Genomic DNA, 23,263 nt, shown 5'->3' with positions numbered 1-23,263 from the left:
TAAACCTTTAACTTGCAGTACGTGGTAGTCTTCCCCCATTTAATATTGAGCGCCTACAGCATGTCATTCAGCCGTGAAGAAACACCAACGCTGGTCCTTACGGAGTTTACGCTAACGGGACGCTCTTTAATGCCTTCTATCACCCAGTTATCCCCAAAAGATAACCTCGCCACGTCAGCCAAATTTGTAAAACCTTTCTTGGGCAGAGGGAAAGCAACGCGCAACTTCAGACCAGCTGGAAACGCAAACAGCCGGCGCACGGAATGGACGTTCGGCACCTGGCCCGCAGCCGCTCCGAGCGGCGCGCGGCTCTGACGCGTAGACCCCGCCCCCCACTCCTTCTTAGCGGCCCCGCTCCCTCGAGCTAAGTGCGCAGGCTCCTCCTCCGGGCTCCGGTTCTGCTCGAGACGCAGCCCCGCGACTACATCGCCTTCCAGCGATCTTCTGAGCGCGTCGGCTGGTCTTGTCCTGCCGCAGTGGCTGCGCTGTCGCCTGCGCGTTCGCAGGCAGGGTGGTACAGCCAGCCACTTTCCAGCCTCGGTGGTTTGGTGAACACAAGCCGCAGCGTGCCTGGAGAGTGCAACCCCTCGCCCGGCCCGGCGAGTCCCGGGCGTGAGCCGCGCTGATCGAGGGAGGATGGCAGCCTCTGGGGTAGAGAAGAGCAGCAAGAAGAAGACCGAGAAGAAACTTGCTGCTCGAGAGGAAGCCAAATTGTTGGCAGGCTTCATGGGCGTCATGAATAACATGCGGAAACAGGTACCGCCTCTGTGGGAGTGACCGTCGGCGTGGGGGAGGTGGTCGGGGCTTGGGCCCCTGACGGACCCGGCTGAAACCCGCGCCCCGTGGATCGCGACCCTCTTCTTCCTCTGTCCTCGCCCTTCCTTGCGTTTTCGCACGCCGGCGAAGCAGCTGCTGGCGGAGGGTCGCGTTAAACAGCTCTCCAGCAGAAGTGCCTCGTTGTCCGCCGATGCTGTGGCTCCCAGGTCAGACTCCTAGGGAACCTCTCGGGCTGGCGTCCGGCGTCGAGTATCGGTTGTATAACAGCTGTGCCCTAGTCATCTCTTTGTGAGCCGAGCATCCCTCCATTGGCCAGCCGTTTTTAGATGTCGTGAGATCTCGTGCGAAGAATCCCATTGGCACAGCCCAAACCGAAGCCCTCGAGGAAGGGAGAAGCATTGCTGGCCCTGACATCAGCTCCTCTTAAATAAGGATCCCCGCCTCCCTTCTGTGTTACCGGGGTGGAGCTAGGAGAAGACAGAGCCTCCTGTACGTGTTAATTTAGAGCAGAAACAGTCGTGGATAAATTTCCGTGCCATCCGTTAAGGGCCCCTTGCGTCTCTGTTATTAAGAGGAGTCTTTGTTCTGTCTTTGTGTGGCGTTTTAGTGACAGTCTTCAGCACGTCGGCGAAAGGTGGGTTGTGAAAAGAACGGGTTTTAACGCCAAAGAATGTAGACCAGAGAATCTTGTTTGTTTGGAAATGCTTCTTAGACCAGTAAGCATAGTAAAAGTCGCTTGGTCATTTTCTCATCCTGGAAGCTTTGTTTGTAGAAATGTGCGTCCAGGGAGATCTGTGGGAATGTTTCAGTTTTGTGTCTGTGGTCCTGTTTTTCATGACAAAAGCAGGATGTGAGTATAACTGCAAAACCTAGCTTGCTCATTTGGTGGTGCTGAAACTGCACAAACCAGATCGGGACTTAATTGAGAGCAGCTGGTCTCAACTTAATTGAGAGCAGCTGGCCTCCGGACTTTAATGAAGGTCAGGTTCTTTTTTCCTGCGGCTTTGTAGGACCTTAGTTCCTCAGGTAGGAATTGAACCAGCGCCCCCAGCAGTGAAAGCCAAAGAGTCCTAACCCCTGGGCCGCCAGGGAATTCCCAAAGCTCAGTATCTTTTGTCTTATGGGAGAAGGAATTCAGTGAAGTGACAGGTAAGAAGTGGATTTCTTTAGAGATGCACAACCCATAGACAGAATCCAGTCTGTCTCAGTACCTGAAAATGCACCTCGAATATGGTTAGTTTTCCTGGGCTCGATCATTTCATAGGCTAATGAGTGGAAAGATTATTCCAACAGTTTCAGGGGAAGGGGTGGAGATTTCTGGGAACTGGGCCGTCACCCACTTTTTGGCCTTTTATGGTTAACCTCAGAAGAGTCAGGGCACTGGTGGGTGTGTCATTGAGTTTGTGCTAATGCATTACAGTAAGTGTGTAATGAGGCTCAAGGTCCACTGGAAGTCGAATCTTCCACCATCTTGGACCTAGTTGGTTCTAACCAGTTTTTGTCATGTCGTGTGGCTCTGCCACCCTTTCCTACCGTATCTGTTCTGATGGGAATATGGACAATAGTAGAGGAATTTTAAGATTTTTTTTTTTGAAGGTCATAATCGGTGCTGTCTTCAAGCAAACTCTGCTGGCATCTTGTTTTTGTTCATTAGCTCCTGACATTGTGCATGAGTGCAGTAGATGGTAGTGGGAGTGCATTTAAATCTTTCCCGGTCTTTGGGCTGAAGTAGCTGTGAATGCCTGAATTCAATATTTTATGTAACTTTCATGCATATATTTACATGTATACATTCATGTTCCTTTCATGTGAACCTTTTTTATATTTACGACACTGACTTCACATTACTGGTGCATTTAACTAGTGTCTGCCTCTAAAAGGTAAATGAACCCTAGATAACTAGTGCCCAGATTTGTTTCCAACAACCCTCCCGTTCCCCCAAATACGTGTTTTTCATATGCAGAGTATAGCGTTGTAAAGCATTGCCTCATTCTGTAGATAGGGTGCAACTAACTGGGTTGCAGCATCAAATGTCTGCTTGAGAAGGAGGGGATTGTCCGAGACTATGTTTAGCTTTGGGGGTTTAAAATTGATTCATAACCATTTCTTAGACTTAGCCTTAAGCAATATGAGTATCTGTTTGTTTATTGTTACAATAGAAATACAGTTACTAAAGTACCAGGATTCTGTTACTGAGTGGGAACGGAAAGATGGATGCTGGATGAGCCATCAGGAATTTCTTCCACAGTGGTTAACTGGCCCTAATCTGCCAGTTGCTGCTCTTTGTCGATGGCTTTGCTAACAGTTCTCCAGTAGCATTTTTACCAACTTCTTGGAATCCTGCATCTTTTGTAAGATGTGCAGTTTGACTTTGCAGTTCATTTATGTTGTACACGTATTGTTGTGTTTGACATAATACAGAAGAGGCTCACCAAGAAGGACTGACAAGGGCAGTTGATGGGAAGTGGCAGGAGGAGAAGCTAGGGTAAGCTGGAGGAGGAATGTTGGAGTGAGGACCAGTTTTAAAATTGTCATTGTTCTCTGGTGAATACTTTTGTGTTATTACTATTTTTCGCTTTCCCTTATGTCCTCATTACTTTGAAAATGGGATGACAAGGGCCCATCTGTACACACCCAGAAACATCCCTACAAGAATTGAAGACTACTGTGAACTTATAATTCCTGAATCCCAATTCCTGCCCTATCATTAAGTAGTTCTGTGATCTTAGACAATAGGATTTAGGTCATTTCATCTCTGTGTGGCATTGCAGCCAATCCGTATGTCGTGGTGAAAGGGATGCTGCTGAGCCAGCAGCCTCAGCTTCCTGTGAAGCCTTTTCTTTCATTATCCTTGCAGTCATTCCTAGCCTCCTGTTTTTAAGTAAACTTGACGATGAAGTGTAAGCTTCACAAAAAGGATCCAGATCATAAATGTGCAGCTCAAAGAATTATTACAAAATGAACATACCCCCTCCAAGAAAAAGAACATGACTTGTACACCAGAGGTCTCCCTCTTATGCCCTTCTCCGTTGCTACCTCCTCAAAGGTAGCCACAATTCTGATTTCTACTACCATAGACTGGTTTTTCCTGCTTTGGAACTTGTGTCCATGGAATCATAGAGTATTTACTCACGTGTCTTGGTTTCTTAAAGCTCACATCTTTGTGAGATTTATATATACTGTTGTGTGTTGCAGTAGTCCATCTTCATAGTATGGAGTTTGCATACATACAAACTTGCATGAACATTGCATGAACACACTGCAATTTATCCCTTCTATCATGTTGGGTATTTGGGATTATTAAAACTAGTACTACTTTGAACATTTTTGTGCATGTCTTTTGATGTGTACACGCATGCCTTTGTTGGGAAATACCCAAGAATGGAGTTGCTGAGTCATAAGGCAGGCTACATTCCACTTTACTCAGTATAGGGTACAATTTCTGAAGTTGTGCCAGTTCACACTTCAGCCAGTTCTGTATGACGGAGGCTTTTGCTCTGTCTTAGCCAACACTTGGTATCGTCAGTCTCTATGATGTTAGCCATTCTAGTGGCTGTATAGCAGCAGCTTATTTTATTTGGTGGAGCGCCTTGTCATTTTTCCAACTTTTTGTTTAGGTTCACATTATCTCTTATACTAGAAAGGGGCTCTTCAAAGCAGGGCAGGTCCTTAGTCACTATTGCACATAGCCAGTGCTGATGCTGTTTGGTAATGAAGTCCAGAAGACCCTTATCAGTTGAGAGATGTTTTGAGAGCTTTGAGTACCACTATAGTTCAGTTTCCTCAGGTTAAATGCATTGAAGAATAATTAGAATGTAAGAGCTTATGTTAAAGCCCCATTGAGAGTGAAGTGAGGGAACCACAAAGCTAATTTTGAGGACTGGATGCTTGCTGAGCAGTCACCCCAGTGTTCTTACTATTACTAGAATAACTCAGCCTCTGTATACTCACTTCTCCAAGACTGTCAGTTATAGCACGTCGGTAATCCTTAGAGTCTCCTGCAATGATCTAAGCCTTCTGCGTCAAATCCTCAATAATAGAAACACTTCTCAAGCACTTACTCTGGATATAGCAGTCATTCTGCAAAGTGTTTTACATGCTTTTCTCATTGAGTTTTCCTAACAACACCCATTGACAACTCCCTATTATTCAGACCTCCCCTATCCTTAACTCTTCTCCATTTTCTCTTTTTGTCTGTCCGGTTTAGGAGATATCTCTCTCTCTCTTTGCTCTCTTTTCAGTGTCCCAAGCTTTCTTGGCCCTCTGTCCTTTTTTTCACATCCTTTGGGCAAACAGCACTGATGACTGTTCACCTTTGTGCAAGGCTTCCAAGCACAGCTGAAGAATATCCCATTACTGGGCAGCCCTCCACCGGGTGAGTCCTGACTTCACCTGGCCTGGCAGTACTACTTACTGGTGAGCAATCCCACTTATCCATTTATTTTACTGTTTTCCTCTAACCTGAACCCTTAGTCTGTATCCTTACTTTCATTAGATCATCCCTCTTTTGACATCACAAATAGAAGTCATTCGTCTGGAACTATCTATCTTTCATCTTTCCACCACCTCAGCTGTAAACTTGTTTTGGCACTTTTTAAAAATTCTGCTCCTGCTAGTGACTAAGGCCATTGAAAGCCAGTGCTTCCATCTGGGCCTTGACTTTCTCAGTACTAGTCTAATCAGAAAAGTTGTTGCACCACTGATTACTCTATCCTTGTTAGGCATCATTAACTTCTCCTCTGCTGGAGTCTAGCTATCAGCATTTAGGCATGTCTTAACCTCTCTAGCTTTTAAACCAACCAACAAACCAGTCCTCTTATTCTTTGTCTCAGTAAGTAAGTAAGTAAAGTCACTCAGTCGTGTCCGATTCTTTGCGACCCCATGGACTGTAGCCTACCAGGCTTCTCCCGTGGGATTTTCCAGGCAAGAGTACTGGAATGGGTTGCCGTTTCCTTCTCCAGTTTGTCTCAGTAGTTCCCTGTAAATACCTCTCTCCCTCTTTGGCTCACTGGTTATCTGTTCTCCTGTTTCACTTTGGCTTTTTAACTCATCCATTCAGGTGAATATCTGTTGAGAACCCATTGTGTGAGACCTACTTAACATAAAATGGCAGGTACCAGAGACTGGTAAAAGGCCAGTGTGACTGGAGCACAGAACGTAGCGGGAAGATGGTGAAAGATGAAAATGGATAAGTTGCTAGAGATCTACCCAGGTATAGCCTCATAAGTCAAGTTAGTGGGTTTTGCCTTTTTTCTGATACCCTTTCAAATATGTCTGAGAAGAGGAAAAGGTGTTATCAGTCTTTCTTTTGACAATGATTGACTGCTCTTTGAATTAAGTGAGTTAACTCAGTAGTTGCTGACAGACCAAACAGAAGTTCCCAGTGAGATGGTCCTTTGGACAGAGGTGAGAGCAGCAACATCAATGAAGTTGTTCAGCCACTAAGTCTCTTTGCAGCCCCATGGACTGCAGCATACCAGGCTTCCCTGTCCTTCTGTCTCCTGGAGTTTGCTCAAACTCATGTTCATTGAGTCAGTGATGCTGTCTAACCATCTCATCCTCTGCTGCCCCCTTCTCCTTTTGCTTTCAATCTTTCCCAGCATCAGGGTCTTTTCCAGTGAGTCGGCTCTTCGGGTATCAGGTGGCCAAAGTATTGGAGCTTCAGCAAAGGTGATATGTTCAAGAAATTTAGGAGGTAAGATCAACAGGTTAGTGATAATAGCCATCCTGTGTGGTTGTGATGACTAACTTAGATAATCAAATTAAGATAAAACAGGACCTGATAATGAGTAAGTTCTCAATAAAAGTTGGCTGTTTTTTTGTTTTTGTTTTCATGAAGGTGGTGATTGATTGAATGCTGAGGACTTCTGTACCGGATGTCATTCATGATCCCCAGGGTTCTAGAGTGCATAACTAAATGGATCATGACATTGTTTACTAAGAGAGGAGATATTAGTAATGGACCACAGCTTTTTTTTCGGATTAAGGCTTTGAGGAAAAGGTAACTTGTATTTTAATTGGTTCACAGTGCTGCTGAGACATTGAGGTATCTGAGTTGATAGGTCTGGAGAGTTGTGGGTTAAAAATATGAATTTATGAATTACCTGCAGATAGAAGATAACTTCATTGAAGCTGTGGAGAGTTAAGAGACTAGGATAAAGGTTGGATAGGGAATGAGCCTGTAAGGAAAACAAAAAAGGAATGGCCAAAAGAGTAGGAGGAAAGTGAGAGTTCTGAGACTCAGAGAAGAAATTGTTTCAGAAAGAAGATGGCAAAATTTGAAGCCTATGAGAAGTCAGTAAGATAAGAACTAAAAATGCTTGTAGGATGTATTAACAAAGAGGGGTGTCTTGACTGTGATGAGTTGTTTTGATGAGGAGACGAATGGAAGTCAGATTAGTGTGAGTAGGCTATCAGAAAATTGAGACAGTTCATTTGAGAAATTTGACCCTAAATGGAGAGAGGGAGTCAAATGAAGGCTTTTGATGTTACTTGTTTAAATGGGAGATGTGTATGTGTGTGTTTAAAAACTCAAATGAAAGAATTCATTTGAGCTGGAGAAGTCGAGTTTGTGTGAGACAGAATGGGTAGTTAATAATTCCTGAGATGAAGTCCAAAGTAAAGGTGAGTAATCTCATATGGAAGGAGGATGGTCCCTCTTCCATAGGAATAGGAAGGAAAAGAGGGTTGTTAAGTGTGTAGGTGGGTATGTTTGGAATCAAGAGACTGAGGGAGTTTCTGTCTAGAGACTTTTGGGAGCTTACTGCATTCACCGCAGGCTGGAAGCTGAGCAGGCATGGCAAATGGGGAACAAGGGATTCATTGGTAACTAGGCTGCAAAACCCCGGAGCCAAGGTTACCACGCAGGGACAGTCTTGATACTAGCTCGTGCCACCATAAAGACGTCTCCATCCCCCACACTCTGCCCTGTCTTTCCATCATTCACTCAGGTTTCAAAATCCTGGAAGTAGGTGTCTAATTGGCTGGCCTTTGATTGTTTGCCAGATTAGGTCTTTGCTAAGGAGTGAATAGAAGAACCGTCTGACTTACAGGCTCCATAATGAGAGGCAGGCTCTGAGAATTGCCCTCTCTCCAGGATAGTTCATAATGAGGATTTTTCCCCCAGAAATGAGTTTGGAGTTCTAATGGGTGGGGGAAATTGGAAGCTAGATTGCCAGGATCCACAGACATCCACTATGACCTCTACCTTCAGCTGTCCAATACAAACATGCATGCTCTTATTCCTATAATTAAAAAATATGTATATATACCACGAAATTTTTCACTTACAGCATCTAATTCCAGGATCACTTAAGTGATATCCATTCCTTGTAAGTCACTTTAAGATCCTAAGGGCTATATATGATAATTGACACTTTATATGATCTTAGAGGGGAAGGGCAACTATTATGTAAATATTTTATAAAAAAGAAAAAAGTAGAAGCCACATTCATTGTTTATCATGGTTTATTAATTGTTGTATGTGTGACTTCTTTCTTCACTGGTCATCCTGTTCTTTGTCTTTAGCCAGCCCCTCAAGTTTCTTTACCTGATGGGGTGGTGACCTTCCTCCTAGGTATCTTGAACCTTTGAACTTCCCTGTATAGGTTTACGTTAGTCTTAATATTAACATTTACCACTACATTTGGCAGTATCAGTGTTGCCTCTGGGATTTGATTTTCTGTTACTTAAAAGCTGACTAGTTAGCCTGTTACTGTTGGATGGATGCTGGCAGAAGACGTGAGACTCCTTGGTTCGGGGCAGCAGACTTGGTTATTCACTGCACAGCATCCGCAGCCTCAGTGTGTATGCACCAGTCCTTCTTCCCCAGAAGTACCACGAGGGTGACGTGGTGGGCCCGGATGGATATTACACACACAGTGGGTTTGTGCTGGAGCTAAGAAATGAACACTGGGTTTAAGGAATCTGCCAATTTTAGAGCAAATCACAGGCAAGCTTGCTTTTTGTCCTGGAAGGGTGACATCATCTCACCGTCATGGTTACTTTGCCAGCAAAACCCTGAGAAATGGTGGCTTGGGTAAAAAGTGACAGAACCTTGCATTCTTGGCATGTCCAGGAACTCAAGAACCATAGAGGATTGTCTCTCCCAACAACCAGAAGGAATCCAATGGGGGTCCCTTGAGTTCCAGTCATCGTTTGTCTCATGGAGAAGAGCAACAATTTTTTTCTTGATGGCCAGGATCAGGCACCTACCCCACTGTAGTAACTTTTTACCCAGTGGCACAAGGAGGCCAGAATGGCCAGGCCACAGTTTTAACTTTGAATTCTGTGGAAATACTGTTTTATCACTTCATTAAATGATTCTTTTCCTAGGTCCCCAAATCTTTAAACCGCTAGCAGAACCCACCTCCAAAGGGACTAATTGCTGAGATCAGAAACAAAAGTTTTGTAAATGAATCATTAAGCATATTCCATACCTTGGTTGCCAGGCTAGTTCTGGCTAGAAACCATTCTGTCTGTACAAATTAAATGAAATCAGATCATTTGAAAGTGGATTCAGCTGCTTAAAGAAAAAGCTTTGAAAACCACTGATCCAAGGTTTTTCCCTGAAAAAAGAATAAACTGCATGTGTGTGTCTGTGTCTGTGTGGTACTGAGAACAGAATATTTCTGATCATCACTTCTCTCGAAGGAAAGGCACAAGGTATCTTGAGTTCACATCTCCCTTCCTAATTTTACCCAACAACAGAGAAGTTGCTAGTAAAATTAAATTAGAACAAAAGACATTGCTGTTTTATTAATGATGAGATTTCTCGTACTTCTGCTTGAGCTCCCCATCTGCTCAATAGGACAGGTAAGATGTGTCTTACGGTGCACTCTGTATGCTGGACTTGGGCCCAGCCATCTACCCCGCTGCCCCCTTTGCAGGACACAGGAATATTCAAATTATAAAATTTAGATTATTGGAGTTTACAAGGTGTTTTTCTCAAGCAAAGCCTCGTCTTCCAACTTTATTTCACTAGAGAAGCACTGACTATGGGGGATTACCAGGTAGTTGCTCATCTGTCAGTAGGGTGTCTTATTATGTCTCATTTGGCTGTTGATCTTTATATAAACTCCCTGAGTTGAGAATCTTAGAGAGCTGGACCGTAAAACCCAGGCACCAGATCTCTTCCCAGACGTTAACTGGACAAAGGACTGTGAGCTCCTGTTCCCAGGGCTGCTTTGTCGTCTCGGTGTTCTGTTACTGGCACACGGAGCGCTCTGCTCTGTCTCAGATGCTGACAAGCCATCCTCTATCAATTGACTGTTCCTTTGTGTAGCCTCTGTAGAACAGTTCAGGAAGTTATTTAATTTTTCACTCCAGAAAGCTGTGGAATGCAGAAAGGTGTGAAATGGGTAGATATCTGTTAACTCTAGACTTGGAAGGTCACTTGGTTTCTCATCTCAAATTTTTCTCAGCCAAGATGTCATTCATAGCTCTCTAGATTGTCTGCAGTGAACAAATGACAGTACTCTAATTCCATACTAGCAACAAAAATCCCCCAAGTCTGTCTGTTATGAACCCCCTTATTGTTGAATTCCCACATCTATAATCTCCCTGTCAATTAAAGCAGTTGAAATGCAAAAGTCCGCTCTCCCTATTTTCTTATGCTGCTTAGTGTCAGCCATAAGGCATTCACTTAAGTGTTAAGGTCAAGTCAGGATAACTTCTTCAGGGTAGGCTGTCTTCCATCGGAATAAATTGTTAATTGAGCACTTGAAGAACTTTTCCAATTTCAAAGTAGTTTGTGTCACGTTTTCAGTATGGCAGAGGGTCTCTAGGACTTTTAAGATTAGCATAGTGTCACCCCCATCCCCACAAACTTGAAACTATACAAGCACATCTCCCATTTCTCAATAAATAGTAAAGATGTTGACACATTATTTTTGTTGTTGTTGTTGTTGTTGACACATTATTATATGGTTCTAACCCGCATTATTGTTGCCAGCCAAAAACAGAGCAGAAACTTTGCTTCTGGTGAACAGTTTTCAAAGAAAAGAAAATCTTGGCTTTTGATTTTGATAGATTGCCAGCTTTTGTCAACTGTCTGTAATTGATAGACCCTAAGACTAAACTCAGCCTGGAGGAATCACTTTGATCAGGAGGCTAATGGGCACACTGTTTCCTGGAGAAGGAATTTCATCTATGCATAATAATGCTTTGTTGGCATAGGATACATTGTTTTCCATGGAAATTTGCCAGCTGAGCGTCTCAGCTGCTGGGTCTGCTAGAGTATCTCTTTCCCCCTTGTGGTCCATCCTGCAGGTTTAAGATTAATTTTCAATTCTTTTTTGAACCCCGTGTCCCTGGCAACTCAGTGCCAAAATAGTTGAGTTTTGTCTAGTGACAAAGTCTTCCCTCCTGTTTGGGAGGAGAGGGATTCACATTGTAACAGGCGGTTGTGCAGAGCAGTTTGTGGCCTTGAATCCTCTACAGTTCTGATCCTCCTGGTTGTTCTGCACCTTTTTGTCCTCATTACAATCCTCACCTGCTGTGAAACTCCTTATATATTCATATATATGTATGTGTAAAATACATTGAAGTATAGTTGCTCTACGGTGTAGTTTCAAGTGTAGAGCAGAGTGATCCAATCTATGTATTGATCTTAGTTCATGGAAGAGCCTCTTCTTTCTTTCCCCTCCGTTTGTCTCAGCTGGAGTGTGCCCTTTAACAGACTCCTCTAAGGCCTGGGGTCCTTTACTGTGTACTCCTTGAAACCTTGCCTTTCTTCATCTTTTGTTTGCCAGGTCTTGAAAACTTGGTGTTAGCAGACACATTCCTTTCTGTTTCCTATTTGTGTCGAAGTGGGCGGTGTCTTTGTGTCCATTTGTTCCTTCCAGACAACTCCAGCTGAGTTCTTAACCTGTTTAAGTTGAATACTTTCCTATCCTGTAGAGCTAACATTGCTTAGATTAAATGCCTCTTTTCCTTTTCATTTTGGCCCCAGATGTTTTGCTAACCTACTTCTACTGCTGCTAATGCTGCTAAGTCGCTTCAGTCGTGTCCGACTCTGTGCGACCCCATAGACGGCAGCCCACCAGGCTCCCCCGTCCCTGGGATTCTCCAGGCAAGAACACTAGAGTGGGTTGCCATTTCCTTCTCCAACTTCTTCTGCTAGTGCCTTTCAAAGTCTATAGACATTGCCATGGTAGAAAATATAAGAGGTCTGTGTTAGGTTTACTCCCAACCCTTAACCACCTCAGTAAGGTAATTTTAATTATGGGGAAGCCCAGCATCTAACTTAGGTCTGAATTATTTGGCTCCCCTTAACGGGCTTCCCTGGTAGCTCAGAGGTTAAAGCGTCTGCCTGCAATGCAGGAGACCTGGGTTCCATCCCTGGGTCGGGAAGATCCCCTGGAGAAGGAAATGGCAACCCACTCCAGTATTCTTGCCTGGAGAATCCCATGAAGCCTGGTAGGCTACAGTCCCCGGGGTCGCAAAGAGTCGGACACGACTGAGCGACTTCACTTTCAATGTGACCTAGTACTCTCCCGTAGTCTTAATATCCAGAAACTTCGCAGATATGTTCCACTAGAGCATTTACCATTCCTGTCTTCTCACCAGATCACCTTGCAGGTTATTTAATAATGCATGCAATACTTTATTGCTGATTTTCATTTCCCCTTTTCAAATCGATCTGAACTTACTGTAATCACCTACTATAGCTTTCTCAGTCTTTTGAGGGCAATCCTTTAATTATGTGTTTGATTTCTTACCTTTAGCTTTAAAAGAAATCTTATAAAAAATTCCTAGGTCAAACTTCTTTCTGAGAGAGACTGTTCAGTCTGCTCCTGAATTCTTTCTTCCTTTGTTATATATCTCTTTGGTCCACATCACCCTCATTGAATAAATAACAGCAAAAGTAACCTTTTTCCCCCTCTAATCTCATCTTTTAAAGATCAGTTGCACCAAAATTTATCTGCTTCCCTTTTCAAAGCTGTATGACTGAGCTTGTCATATATTTCCCTTAAGGAAGGAAATCTCCTTTATTAATCTAGGTGTGTTCCTTTGTTTTCCTTTTACTTTGCCACTTGCCTTATCCTCATTATACATGTATTTAAGCCCAGTGATGTTTTTCTTGCTTTTCTGAACAAACAAGATTTCTAAAGTCATGTAAAGTATTTTTTTTTCTTAACCTTTGCATTTATTATTGCTTTGTTGAGGCTTTTCTGGGCTTCCCTGAGGCTTTTCTTGTAAATCTCAATCCAAAATGATGATTTACTCTTGTGTAATAAGGGTTCTGTTTTCATCTATCCTTTCAGTGATTTAAATCCACCACCCAACTATAGTTGAATCTACAGTCTATCCAGGGATCTGTACCCAGGGTCAGCTTGAATTCACGTTGGGAGGGACTGATTGCAGAACCTTGTTGACAAGCCACATAAATCCAAAGGTCAGTCATTCCTCAGTCCTCTCCTTGGGATACAGTGAAGAATAGAATTTGGGACTGCTGCTTGCATGCCTTCTCCTAACACCAACACATACTGCTGAAAGCTAGAACCTCATGCAATGTTGTGGAACTTACAGGAACCTAAAGTGCCTTTTTGCAGTCCTGTCTGGCAAATACTTAAAGAGAGCAAAAGGTCATTCCACAAACATGTGTCTAAAATGCTTGCCTTTAGGGGAGTTTTGAGGGGAGTCTCTTCAAACCAAAGGACTTTCCCCACAAAAGTGCCTAATACTTGCAAACCCTAAAGCAGCCCCAGAGTTGCTGTTTGGCTTGGTTTGAGTGTCTATCCATACTGGTTTGAGGGACCCTCTTCTGGTTCTAAATATTTCAGAAATAGACACAGGAGACAGATAATGGTGACGACAGACCAGTGAGCATGGCCTTGACTGGAGCATAAAATGGGCTTCCTCCTCTTCTCCCCCTAACTAAAAGCTTTCCCACCCGGTCTGAGGCAGAGCAGCTGAGGGATGGAAACAGTCCTCTCCTGCCGTAGATAGAGGCAAGCCTGTCCCAGTGAACTCAGCTCTGCTTTGGGAGCAGATTCTGGAGGAGTGAGCTGGAAAATCGGGCTCCGCGTGGGCAGTGGCCTCTGCCACGCTCTTGCTCATCCTGCGGTCACTCTTCCACCAGCGACGGATGGAGAAAAGGACTGAGGCTTCTTCCCAGTACTTAGCTTCACCAGAGGAAGAGAGAGCACTTTATGAGAGAGAAAACTGTTGTTTCTTTTCTCGTAAATCGGTATCAGCCACTCCAGTACCATTTTGTCCCAGTTCTCAAATCTCTCACCACCTTTTTTAAATTAAACTTAATTTTTTTAAGAGCAGTTTGAACAGAAAAATTGAGCGGGAAGTAGTTTGCATTTACCCCCTTTGGTCCCCCTGCCCCAGTTTCCCCTCTTATTAACATCTTGTCTAAGTGTGAGGCATTTGTTAAAATGGATGAGGCCTTGTTACATTATTAACCATAGTGTATCTTAGAGTTCATTCTTTGCATACTCCGTGGTTTTGACAGATGTATAATGACATACATCCATTGTTAAGAGTATCAAGCAAAACAATTCCACTGCCTTAAACATTACCTGTGCCCTACCTCCTCAGCACATACTTGAAATGGCATCTTTATCATATGCCAAATTCCCATTAATGTAGATCCCTCACATTATTTAGGTTTATTTCTCAATATTTAATTATTTTATTACTGCTGTGATTAGGATTTTTTTTCTCATTTGTGTGTTTTTTTAAATGGCATATTACTCACATCTAATTACCTTTTCATATTTATCTTCTTTGTCTAGCCACCTTACTGACTTTCCATATAAGTTCTACTAGTCTTAAATTGATTGATCTTTATTTCCATACTGATATGGCTAAAAATTCCAGAAAAATGTGACAGGATGTGTGTATATGTATATATATATTTCAGACTTCAATGAGAATGCCTCTTCTGTTTCACTATTAAATGTGATGTTTGCTGTTGACTCTGATGAATGACCTTAAGCATACAGACACATCATTCTCTCTATTAACGAATCTCAGGAAATGAATTTTTAATATTATCAAACACCCTTTTGCCATATATTGAAGCTTTTCTACATGAAAAATTTCTTTTAACCCATCAGTTTGATGAATTACATAAATAGATAATATTGTTCTTGAACCCTTCTTGCATGCCTAGAACAATATCCTGCTGGACTCAGTTTGCAAATACTTGACGGATCTCTATATAAATCCCTGAAAGAGGAAAATAAGCAAAAGAAAATGTGACCAAAATAACAACTGACAGTTTTTTTTAAAAAATGAAGGTAGCAAGGAGATAATAAATAGCATTTTATTTTTTTAAAAATAAATAGCATTTTAAAAGATAGCATATGTAAAATGAAATTAAGTTATTAGTGATAAACAGGGATTATGTTAAATTCTATAAAAAATTATCTTTGTGGGAATTGCAGGCAAAGTTACACAAAAATTATGCTTTTATAAGAGACTTAAGATTCAAAAGCTGGAAATAATAAATACAAAGATCTAACAAATATGGGAGGATATAAACAGAAATTGGCAAGGTTTTTTGGTTTGTTTAATCCAATGAAGATCTGTTGTTCCAAAGGTAGTTTTGTTTAAGTTTCTGTTCTTTTTGCCTCAGGCCTCTTACCTTTCATTCTCCAGCTTCCTGCATCTCTGTCTCTTCCCATTTCCTGTTTGTGCATACTCCTCTTCCCCAAGGATAGATAGCTGGAGGGACCTCTCTCGAGGTCGGTCCCATTTCTTGTTGATAGTCCAGTCAAATAAATGTACCATTTGAATGTAAACGATTGCTCCCATTTCATCTCCTCCCATTTGCTGTACACATTAATATCCAGCTAGAGATTAATCTTAGACTAAGACTAAATTGTACAAAGATCCCTCTGATTTCCCTGACTTCCTTCTGTGTCTGTTAATTCACTACACTAACATTTCCCATCCCCAAGTATGCCTTGGGAAAGTTTTTTGCTACTTTTCAGTTTAACTTGACACTTTTCTGGAACTTCCCTTCAGCAGCCATAGGTCTAATTTGCCTGCTATTCTGTCAGTATTCTTTCTTCCTCTTTTTTTCTTTCCTTCCCTCCCTCACTTCTCCCTGTCTTTTTCTCTTTCTCCTCTTAAGCAAACTTGATCAGCTTGTTTTTGATGGTAACCAAATAGTTGGCTTGGTTTTGCTACCTAGTATTTTTTGGTGCAGCAAAACCACCTGCAAGCTATGCCTATTCTGTACCCCTTCCCCAAATAAATGGAAATAAAAATGTAAGACATTATTGGAATAACAGTGGCTTTAACTATGATCTGCATACAATGTCTAAACAATAGTCTATAGTTCCTAGTAGTGTTAGTCACTCAGTCATGTCTGACTCTTTGTGACCCCATGGACTGTGGCCCACCAGGCTCCTCCGTCCATGGAATTCTCCAGGCAAGAATACTGGAGGGGAGTGCCATTTCCTTCTCCAGGCAATCTTCCCAAACCAGGGACCAAACTCTGCTCTTCCACATTTGCAGGCAGTTTCTTTACTGTCTGAGCCACCAGAGAAGCCCCTTTAAAAAAAAGAGAGAGTCCTTAAGTAAGCTGTAAGAATGAAGTGTTTCTTTCTTAGCTCGCTAAGAACCCACTTTTAGGGCTCTAAAAAAATGGGACCCATTTTTTCTCATCCTAAGTGTAACTATTTTATTTGGGATTTTATTCATGGAATAGTAATGGAAGAAATAGTGATTTATCTATCAGAAACTTTATCAGTAGTTTTAGTAAAATACCTAAATTTGCAAAATGCCATATCTTCTGAGCTATTGGGCCATTATTTAGATTTGTGAGTACTATAACTCTGAAAATATTATTTGCCTCGTATTCCCAGTGCCTAAGAGAGTGCTTTACATTTTTTTTTCTGAGCCAAATCTATACATTATATCTTTAACTTCATTAAGAAATTGAAATTTTATTTGATAAACAAGACATTTCTTTTTTCTTGAAATTCATCTTTAAGTAAGTAAAGTAAATCTTAAACTTTAATGTTCCCCATTTTTCTAACACTTTAAGAATACAATGTAGATTTGTCTTCTTTCAGTAACCTACAGTGACACATTTGTCCTCAGTGAGATATCACAATTTAAAAGTGGCTGCTATCCAGGTCTTATCAGAAGTGCATATTAGAGAAGTGTTATTTAAGGAAAGAGTGCTAAATGGACACTGGGTTCATCTACTCTATGTTCTGAGTTGTTCCAGTTTCGAGTTAGGTTTATGAAGGCAACTTTCTTGGAAAATGCAGTGTGTACTCTACATTTTTATCAAGGAGAGTTTTTTTTTTTTTTTTTTTTAATATTATTTTTATTTATTTGGCTGTGCTGGGTCTTAGTTGCAGCATGTGGGATCTAGTTCCCTGACCAGGGATCGAACCTGGGCCCCCTGCATTGGGAGCACAGAGTCTTAGCCACTGGACCACCAGGAAAGTCCCAAGGAGAGTTTTTTTAAAAGCAGATTGCTTTATTTGAAAAACCATACTGTCTTTGTTTGAAAAAGGACATTGTCATTTACTGTCCCCGTAAAATCTCACCATGATAAACATCTTAGAATTAGTGTCAGATTAAAAAAAAAAACTGGTTTCCCCAAAGGTTAGTACTTTTTTTCTGATTTTAAAGATTTTTTTTTATCCTGACTGTTGGGAGCTTTAGTGCCAGATTTTGATACACCAAACTCATGACAGCAACTCTGTCTTTTGTAAATAGATTTTACATTATAAACAAGATCTGTGCTGGGAAAATATTGGATTTAAATGGAAAATAGAGATAAAGCATTTTGGTCAGCACCTGTTTTTTTCCTTTACCTAGCCATTCCCATTGAGCCCTTTTTAATTGTATTTATTTCTCTCTTGATTAGAAAACACTGTGTGATGTGATCCTTATGGTCCAGGAAAGGAAGATACCTGCTCATCGTGTTGTCCTTGCTGCAGCCAGTCATTTTTTTAACTTAATGTTCACAAGTAAGTATCTGAGGATAAAACATAATATTTTTTCTGTAAGATTTAGGTGAGGTCTAAATGAAAATATGCCATTTTCATATTTAACATGCCAGTTTTAAAAGCACTTAAGACCATAGAACAGTGAAGAGATTGAAAAGAGGTCATGGTGATGATTGCTCGAAGGAGAACTGTCCTTTTGTTAGCCCTAAAGGGCCCTAAGTGTTTTTTAATGAATATACAGCTTCTAGTTGAATACTGGCTGTTTTTCTTAATCTCAGATTAAAAGACAAAGGAGCAGATAAGTCTTACGGCATTTTATCTAGCAAGTTAAATGAAATATAACATACTAGAAAAAACCATATTTTGGAATTGGGTCCGAGTCCTGGTTCTTCTACTTAGTACTGCTTATGAGCTTGATCAAGTTATATAATATATCAGCCTCAAGTTTTCTCTTTAATGCCCTGGCTACCTACCAGGGTTTTGGGGAAGAATGAGAGCCTTGCTGTTGAAAGCTGACTATGTATATTTAATTGTCATTGTTTTTATAGGTCTGTTCCAGCTGTATCAGAGGCATTTTGCCCATAGCAATTTAAGAGAATGCTACCAAATTAATTTAGGAGTTGGGGAAATACTAAATGGAGATTTATCTCTTTCTGTTTACTTGGCCTTTTTTTTTTAAAGTACACTAATTGAGTAATATATTATTTTAAGGCACATCTCAAGTATGGAGAATTGATTTGCATTTATTATAGGGGAGTGCTGGGTGGGCTTCCTAGGGTATTTTTTTTCAGAGAGGTGTCTGTCATGCTATTTTTCTCTAACATTTAACACAGCCTAGAATAATCTGGTTCTTCAGTTAGACTCATGGAAGTACTCATGCCATTTATGTTTCTTCTCTTTGTATTAGCTAACATGATTGAATCAAAGTCCTTTGAAGTGGAACTCAAAGATGCTGAACCTGACATTATTGAACAACTTGTGGAATTTGCTTATACAGCTAGGTAAGTTAAGGATCATTTCTGCTGTGGGGAAGTAAGGTCAGGATCTGCCATGCAAAGTATTATTATAACAAATTGGTATGCTCCACATTCTTCAAAATGAAAAACTATAAGGGTGGTAGGGGTGGGGTTTGAGGAGCTTATGCTGTTCTAGTTCAAAGGCTGAAAATCTTAATTTTTTGTTCAATTTTAGAGGTCAGTAGGATACATTTTACAGCAGCATTATTTAAATAATAAATTGTAGGAAATTAATATTCATTTCACCTTATTTACAGAATTTCTGTGAATAGCAACAATGTTCAATCCTTGCTAGATGCAGCAAACCAGTACCAGATTGAACCTGTGAAGAAAATGTGTGTTGATTTTTTGAAAGAACAAGTTGATGCTTCAAACTGTCTTGGTAAGAAATGAGATTCCTATTAAAAAAAAGACCTGTAATTTGTATTTTAATAAAGAGAAAAGGCATGGTTATAAGTATCCTCATTTAATCTTCTTTTTTCCTTATTTAATCTTGGGATGTTCACTAAAAAATTTTCCAGTAATTTTAAGAGGAGGTTAGGGAGATGCCTATTAACCTCAGCAGAAACAAGCCATAAAATACTGTATCAGCATTTTCCAAAATAAAAAATAACCTCAGCAATGATTTTTTGTGTGTAAGAAGAGGTGCAAGGATTTACTTTAGAAATGCCATAATGATTCAGTGTTAAAAAAACAAACATAATTTACTACGCTGACATGCTGTACTTATATAAAAATACTTAAAGCCATAGCAAAAGATGCTGAAGGCACTTTTGTATTTCAGTACTCATTCCTATATTTACAAAAACTCTTAAACTAGAAATAAAATAGTTAACCTATATGTGTCTGAAACCGATAGCAAATATTCTTTGCATGGAAACATGCTAGTGTTCAGTTTTGTGCTGAAGGTTTCCATCCGTGCAGTCAGTCAAGAAAAAATACAGTAACAATAGGAGTTTCCTTATCTGGCATAATCAGAATAGTAGTTAGTTGGCTAATTTAAATTTCATTAATGTAGTAAGTGGTTAAAGAAGGTTTTATCAATTGTAATGTAAAGGTTTTATTTTAGTGTAATATAAATATAGCAATCTGCTACTGTTTGATACTAAGTCCAACTCTATAAATACTGATTTTACCAAAATCTGTCTTACATAAGTCACACCAAAAAAATATCATCTGATTTTTTATTAATTTCCTTAAAACAAATTGATAACTCAGCAAGAAGTCTGATGACAGAATCCTTCTAGAATTTTGCAGTGTTTTCTCAGATTTTATCAATTGTCTTTGTCATGCTTGATTTGAGCTATTTCAAGACTGTCTTAAACCTTAGAATTAGTCTTCACAGAAACAACTACTATTCACATTCATATTTTATTGATCCACATGACATTTTATTTGGTCACATAATTACCACAAATTCAACTGCCAAAAATTAATTAATTAATAAATACTGGTTTTTGGTGAAAGTATCATTTCCCTACTGGGAGCCTAGACATTCATATGTAGCCGACTGCTCACCATGAGTACATAGCATGCCATGTTATTGGTTAGTATATTCCCCTCCTTCTTTCTCTCCCCTACGCTCCCTTTTTTCACAACCCTTAAAAATATTCTTAGCTGCTGACCCTACAGCTAGAGGTGAGTGATTTGGCTCATGACAGTACTTTGCAGATTCCTGATACAGAACATTAATTAATTACATTGAAGATAATTAAAACAAATCTTAAGTGGAGATCTGTCAACTGTCCCTAAAGTAATCCAAATATTTAGCAACCCTAATTGAAGTCATATTAGAATTTTTAAAAAGTAGAACATTATAAGCTTATTTTAAAATTTATTTGCAAGAGAAAATGTTTTACTTGTAGCCAAGAAAAGTTTGAAAAAACATTGAAGATGGTCTGTCCTACCAAGTACCAAATTCAGCTACATATAAGGTAGTATCATTCTGGCATAACAATAGACAAATCAATGGAAAAGACATGAAATTTATTATCTCATTTTCCTAGAGTCAATTACTGTATCTTCACTTTTTTTTTAAGGTATTTTGGTTCATTTATTTTCTTTCTATCTTCAGGTATAAGTGTACTAGCGGAGTGTCTAGACTGTCCTGAATTGAAAGCAACTGCAGATGACTTTATTCATCAGCATTTTACTGATGTTTCTAAAACTGATGAATTTCTACAACTTGATGTCAAGCGAGTTACACATCTCCTCAACCAGGACACTCTGACTGTGAGAGCAGAGGATCAGGTAACTAAATTGCCTTCCCACATTATTCTTAGTAAAAATGTTCCTATGGATTTCTTACACTTCATTTTTGGATACATGACGAAGAAAAGAATCATATTAGGAGAGATGGTATTTACACTGAATAGGGTATTCCAAATTCTGTTTCATAGGAAAAATAAGTTTTGGATGCTCCCAGGGGCTGGCGATTTGAGAGACTGCTTGTAGAGATGCTACTGGGTAGACAGAACAGTGCTTCCCCCCAATGTTGCCCACATCCTAATCCCTGGAACCTGTGAATATGTCACCTTACATGGCAGTTGAGACTGCAGATTTGGTTAAGGATCTTGAGAGGAGGAGATTATTGGGTGGGTCCAGTGTAATCAAAAGCATCCTTAAATATGGAAGAGGGATACAGAAGAGGCAGTGTCAGTGATGTGATGTGAGGTAGAGTTGGCCGGCCATTGCTAGCTTTGAAGATGGAGGAGGGACCACAAACCAAGACAACAGATGGCTGCTGGATGTTAGAGAAAAGTCAAGAAAACGGTTTCTCCTCTAGGCCTTCAGGCAGCCTTGATGACACCTTGATTTTTGCCCAGGGTGTGACCCACTTTGGACTGTGATCTCCAGAACTGTCAGATAAACTGTCAGAGGTGTAAGCTGGGTGCAGGTGTTGGGAGCTAGATCGGGTAACACTTTAATATGCAGACATTTAATTAATCTCTATTTTCACTTCCCCATCCTTCTCTGTAATTTAAGTCAAAAAGTTTGTGATAATGTATTATATAATGGAAATCAGTGATACCATGTTGATAGCACACACCCTTAATATGAGGCTGGCATGTCGTCTCTGTCTTCCTCCCCAAAAAACTATAGCCCCAGTCTAATCATGAGATAACCTAGATTGAGGGACAGTCTATAAAATTCCTGATTAGAACTCACAACTGTCAAAAATCGTCAAAAACAAGGAAGGTCTGAGAAGCTGTCATAGTCTAGAAGAGCCTAAGGTGGTATAATGACTAAATGTAATGTATCTTCTTTGGAATTGAGGAACAGAAAAAGAAAATTAGACAAGCTAAAGGATTTTTTTTAAAGTATGGACCTTAATATATCAACATTTATTTGTTAGTTATGATAAGAATTTTATACTAATGTACCAGTTAACATCTAAGTGCAAGGTATATGGGAACTCTCTTTCCAACTTTTCTATAAATAAAAAACTATCCTAATAAAGAACTTATTTAAAAATAAAAGACTAATTCCTATAAAAAATTGATCCATGGGGAAATTAAATTTAGGCCTTATTAATATGACCTAAAAGTGTGTGGTATATGAAATAATAGATTTTTTTCTATGTGTTTAAACTAGTGATTTGTAGATCAGATTATGTTAATAAACTTGGCACTGTTTTGGTACAGTTAAATGAATTATTTTATTTTAGAAAGCAATTCTTACATAAATACTCTAATTTACTTTTATATATATAGAATTTTTATATCATATAGTTTGTGGAAAGCACATAGGTCTATCAGTTCATAATTCAGGAATATTAGATTGTAACAAAATCTTAGATGACCTTCATATCTCTTGGGATAGAAGGCCACTGAGGAAATAACCCATTTTCCTGGTACCATATAAGCAAATATTGAAATTAGCATTGATCAATAGATTTTTTTTTAGTGGGAAATGTATATCATATCTCCTTGCAAAACAGAAGTTACATTTTGTTTAAAAGCAATTTAAAAATCTGTATTCAACATCGTCTTTATCGTTATACATTATGCAGTAGTAATAAGTTCTATAAAGCATGTTACCTAGAAGAATCACTAGAGCATTGTGTAAACTGTTCTGAAGTAAAGATATGGGTATTTGGGGATGAAAACAAGTATCTGAATAAGATATTGGGGGTAAGCAGTTATGTATTAATGAGATTCTTTCTCTTCACTGTGAGAGTAAACATAGGTAATTGGAAGTACTGCTACCATCTAGAAATTTTACCATGCTGTTTTTCTCCCCTTAGGTTTATGACGCCGCAGTCAGGTGGTTGAAATATGATGAACCTAATCGCCAGCCTTTTATGGTTGACATCCTTGCTAAAGTCAGGTTTCCTCTTATATCAAAGAATTTCTTAAGTAAAACAGTACAAGCTGAACCACTTATTCAAGACAATCCCGAATGCCTTAAGATGGTGATAAGTAAGTTTCCTTAATAGCCATTTATAACCTGATCGTGTAGCCAGTTTCTCATGGACTTAAAACCCTTCAGATTGAATCAGATGGGGCAGCCACGGAGAAACACTTGAGACTTAGCCCT

General features: G+C 40.1%; 1 protein-coding gene, 2 long non-coding RNA genes and 1 other non-coding gene across 8 annotated transcripts in view; 2 read left to right on the top strand and 2 right to left on the bottom strand.

The window, feature by feature from the left end:
* Window positions 1–216: 216 nt before the first annotated feature.
* The window catches only part of KLHL7 (kelch like family member 7), a 54,946-nt gene continuing 31,899 nt past the window's right edge, over window positions 217–23,263 (top strand). The window contains exons 1-7 of one of the 4 annotated variants that reach the window (XM_020876486.2): window positions 668–756; window positions 13,044–13,174; window positions 17,627–17,729; window positions 18,616–18,709; window positions 18,982–19,106; window positions 20,799–20,974; window positions 22,971–23,145. In XM_020876486.2, coding sequence (XP_020732145.2) covers window positions 17,651–17,729; window positions 18,616–18,709; window positions 18,982–19,106; window positions 20,799–20,974; window positions 22,971–23,145 — 649 coding nt within the window. In that variant the 5' untranslated portion in view covers window positions 668–756; window positions 13,044–13,174; window positions 17,627–17,650. Of the gene's footprint in view, window positions 757–819; window positions 984–1,180; window positions 1,412–13,043; window positions 13,175–17,626; window positions 17,730–18,615; window positions 18,710–18,981; window positions 19,107–20,798; window positions 20,975–22,970; window positions 23,146–23,263 lie in introns of those variants that run through there. The other 3 variants (XM_020876484.2, XM_020876488.2, XM_020876485.2) reach the window with 3 other exon arrangements.
* On the top strand, window positions 6,394–6,916 carry LOC139034143 (uncharacterized). The gene is made up of 2 exons (XR_011486589.1): window positions 6,394–6,472; window positions 6,617–6,916. It is a non-coding gene; the product is annotated as an uncharacterized lncRNA (long non-coding RNA).
* The window catches only part of LOC139034144 (uncharacterized), a 45,361-nt gene continuing 37,142 nt past the window's right edge, over window positions 15,045–23,263 (bottom strand). For both annotated transcript variants that reach the window (XR_011486591.1, XR_011486590.1), the window contains one exon: window positions 15,045–16,293. This is a non-coding gene — a long non-coding RNA (uncharacterized lncRNA). The remainder of the gene's footprint in view (window positions 16,294–23,263) is intronic.
* On the bottom strand, window positions 17,126–17,198 carry TRNAG-CCC (transfer RNA glycine (anticodon CCC)). The gene has a single exon. It is a non-coding gene; the product is annotated as a tRNA-Gly (tRNA).

The sequence above is a fragment of the Odocoileus virginianus genome, unplaced genomic scaffold (genome assembly GCF_023699985.2).
Source record: "Odocoileus virginianus isolate 20LAN1187 ecotype Illinois unplaced genomic scaffold, Ovbor_1.2 Unplaced_Contig_29, whole genome shotgun sequence".
NCBI classification, from domain to species: domain Eukaryota; kingdom Metazoa; phylum Chordata; class Mammalia; order Artiodactyla; family Cervidae; genus Odocoileus; species Odocoileus virginianus.
This window is presented reverse-complemented; position numbering and strand designations above follow the sequence as displayed.